Source organism: Saccostrea cucullata, unplaced genomic scaffold, assembly GCF_032062105.1.
Source record: "Saccostrea cucullata isolate Sc308-1 unplaced genomic scaffold, CSIRO_AGI_Scuc_v1 ctg22633, whole genome shotgun sequence".
Lineage (NCBI taxonomy): Eukaryota > Metazoa > Mollusca > Bivalvia > Ostreida > Ostreidae > Saccostrea > Saccostrea cuccullata.
Genome location: NW_026933220.1, coordinates 1 through 2048, shown reverse-complemented (window position 1 = coordinate 2048; position 2048 = coordinate 1). Strand labels below are relative to the sequence as shown.

Here is a 2048-nt window from a genome sequence, read left to right as displayed (position 1 = left end):
GAAAAAGTTGAAAATGTTCAAATGTTAACACACGACGGAGGACAGACGATGGACTACAACATGTTTCGCCATATTTAGCCATGATTTGAACAAATCTTAATCTACACTAGTGTCACAGAGAATCAATATTTTTGTAATTCGCAGATATTTCATATTACCAATAACCTGTGAAAAAAACATATTTTACACAAAACCTTTGTAATTCTTTAATTCTCTTACTTTAACATGAGTAATGGCAGAAAGTTCATTTCATTAACATTTTTTTCACTACACAATATATCCAGTTTTCTAAGAATTTTAAGAAATAGCTGTGGATCCTTTCAGTACTTTGATTATCTAGATGCCGCTGAATGTCCTGAGGTTTCAGAGGAGGGACTCCCCGGGATATTTCTTTCCTCTGTGTCCTCCCCCTCATCACGTGACCCTTTATAAGATTCCCCCTCTACAGGTCTAGAGTTATGTCCCCCTGACCGGACGTCCTCATCACTCCCACTTGCCAATGGCGACTGTTCCCGTAGCAACTGAGCAAACTTTTCATGTGGGGGACTCTCAGGGGATTTTCCCTGCTCAGAAAATTCCTGTCGAAATAAGTTTGCGAGATGACGGGGTGGGGAGTTACTTCCCTTGGCAGACAGAGAATTATCACAGTTATTTCCCCTGTCACCAGAGTTTGTGAAGGTTGGTGGGTGTCCACTGTTAGCATGGTCACCCCCGTGGTACCTCTGTAGAATCTCTCTGATCTGGACGGGGGAACGGTCAACATTGTCCATACACATTCTAAGTTTGTCCTTGTGGTGAGAGGTCATAAAGTCATAGGACAGTTCTCGGTCAGTCTTACACAACTGGATAGAGGCGGACAGGATACTCATACAGGCAGCTGTCAAAAATAAAAGTAAATCTAGTTATTATTTCAATACTCATACAGGACGCTATCAAAGATAAAATATATCTAGTTATTATTTTAATACTCATTCAGACAGCTGTCAAAAATGAAGGTACATCTACAAATCAATACTTGTAGAGGTAGCTGTCAAACATAAAGGTACATCTAGTTATTATTTCAATACTCATACAGGCCACTGTCAAAAATAAAGGTACATCTAGTTATTATCACAAAAATCAAGAATTTCGCTGTAATAAAAATATATATATATATCTAGTCATAATCTCAATGCTTATACAGGACGCTGTCAAAAATAAATGTTATATCTAGTTATTATCACAATACTCATACATGACACGCCCCGCAGGATCTGGGTTAGAATACGTACTCAGTACCCCCTTGCTTGTCGTAAAGGGCGACTAAATGGGGCGGTCCTTCGGGTGAGACCGTATAAACCGAGGCACCGTGTCACAGGTGTGGCACGTTAAAGATCCCCCCCTGCTCAAAGGCCCTGAGTGCCGAGCATAGGCCTAAATTTGCAGCCCTTCACCGGCAATGGTGACGTCTCCATATCAGTAAAATATTCTGGAGAGGGACGTTAAACAGTAAACAATCGATCAATCCATCATACATGCCACAGCCAAAAATAAATGTATATCTATAGTTATATCATTCATACAGCATGTAAATGTCATAGTTTTTATTTTTTATTATAATTGTTTATGACGTTAATTCTATTTGTAATTTTTGTTTATCACATACGCCAGAATAAAGTGTAACGATTTTTGGTAAATTATTCCAGATAGGTCATCTTTGGGTCCGGTAACTATTTGTGTATCACCTAATTTCTGCCCAGCATCCTTCTACATCCATTTATCTAACGTGAACCTAGAACAGTAGAACTTTAGCGGCTTGGTCAGGAGGACAAGCTAATTAGCAAGTATACATGCATCTTACATATGCTTAAATAGCGTCTAATGTCCCTGATCTTGTTAGTTATAATATTGATTTACGATAGATATAACGATTACTTTGCATGTAGAGCATTTTTGTACAAGCATTGATAGTGTGGTTTTATAAATGGTGCTATTTTGACCCACGCGAAGTGAAATGTTGATTGATTATAATTTGTCCCATAGCAATTTGTTTATTTTTAATGATACAT

The 2048-nt window shown here is 38.2% G+C and overlaps 1 protein-coding gene across 1 annotated transcript; it reads right to left on the bottom strand.

Moving 5' to 3' along the window:
• Window positions 1-332: 332 nt before the first annotated feature.
• LOC134237700 (uncharacterized) lies at window positions 333-877 on the bottom strand (the record flags this gene model as incomplete). The annotated part of the gene is made up of 1 exon (XM_062719836.1): window positions 333-877. A coding segment is annotated over one exon (545 nt), but the record flags the coding sequence as incomplete, so codon positions are not given.
• Window positions 878-2048: the final 1171 nt, after the last annotated feature.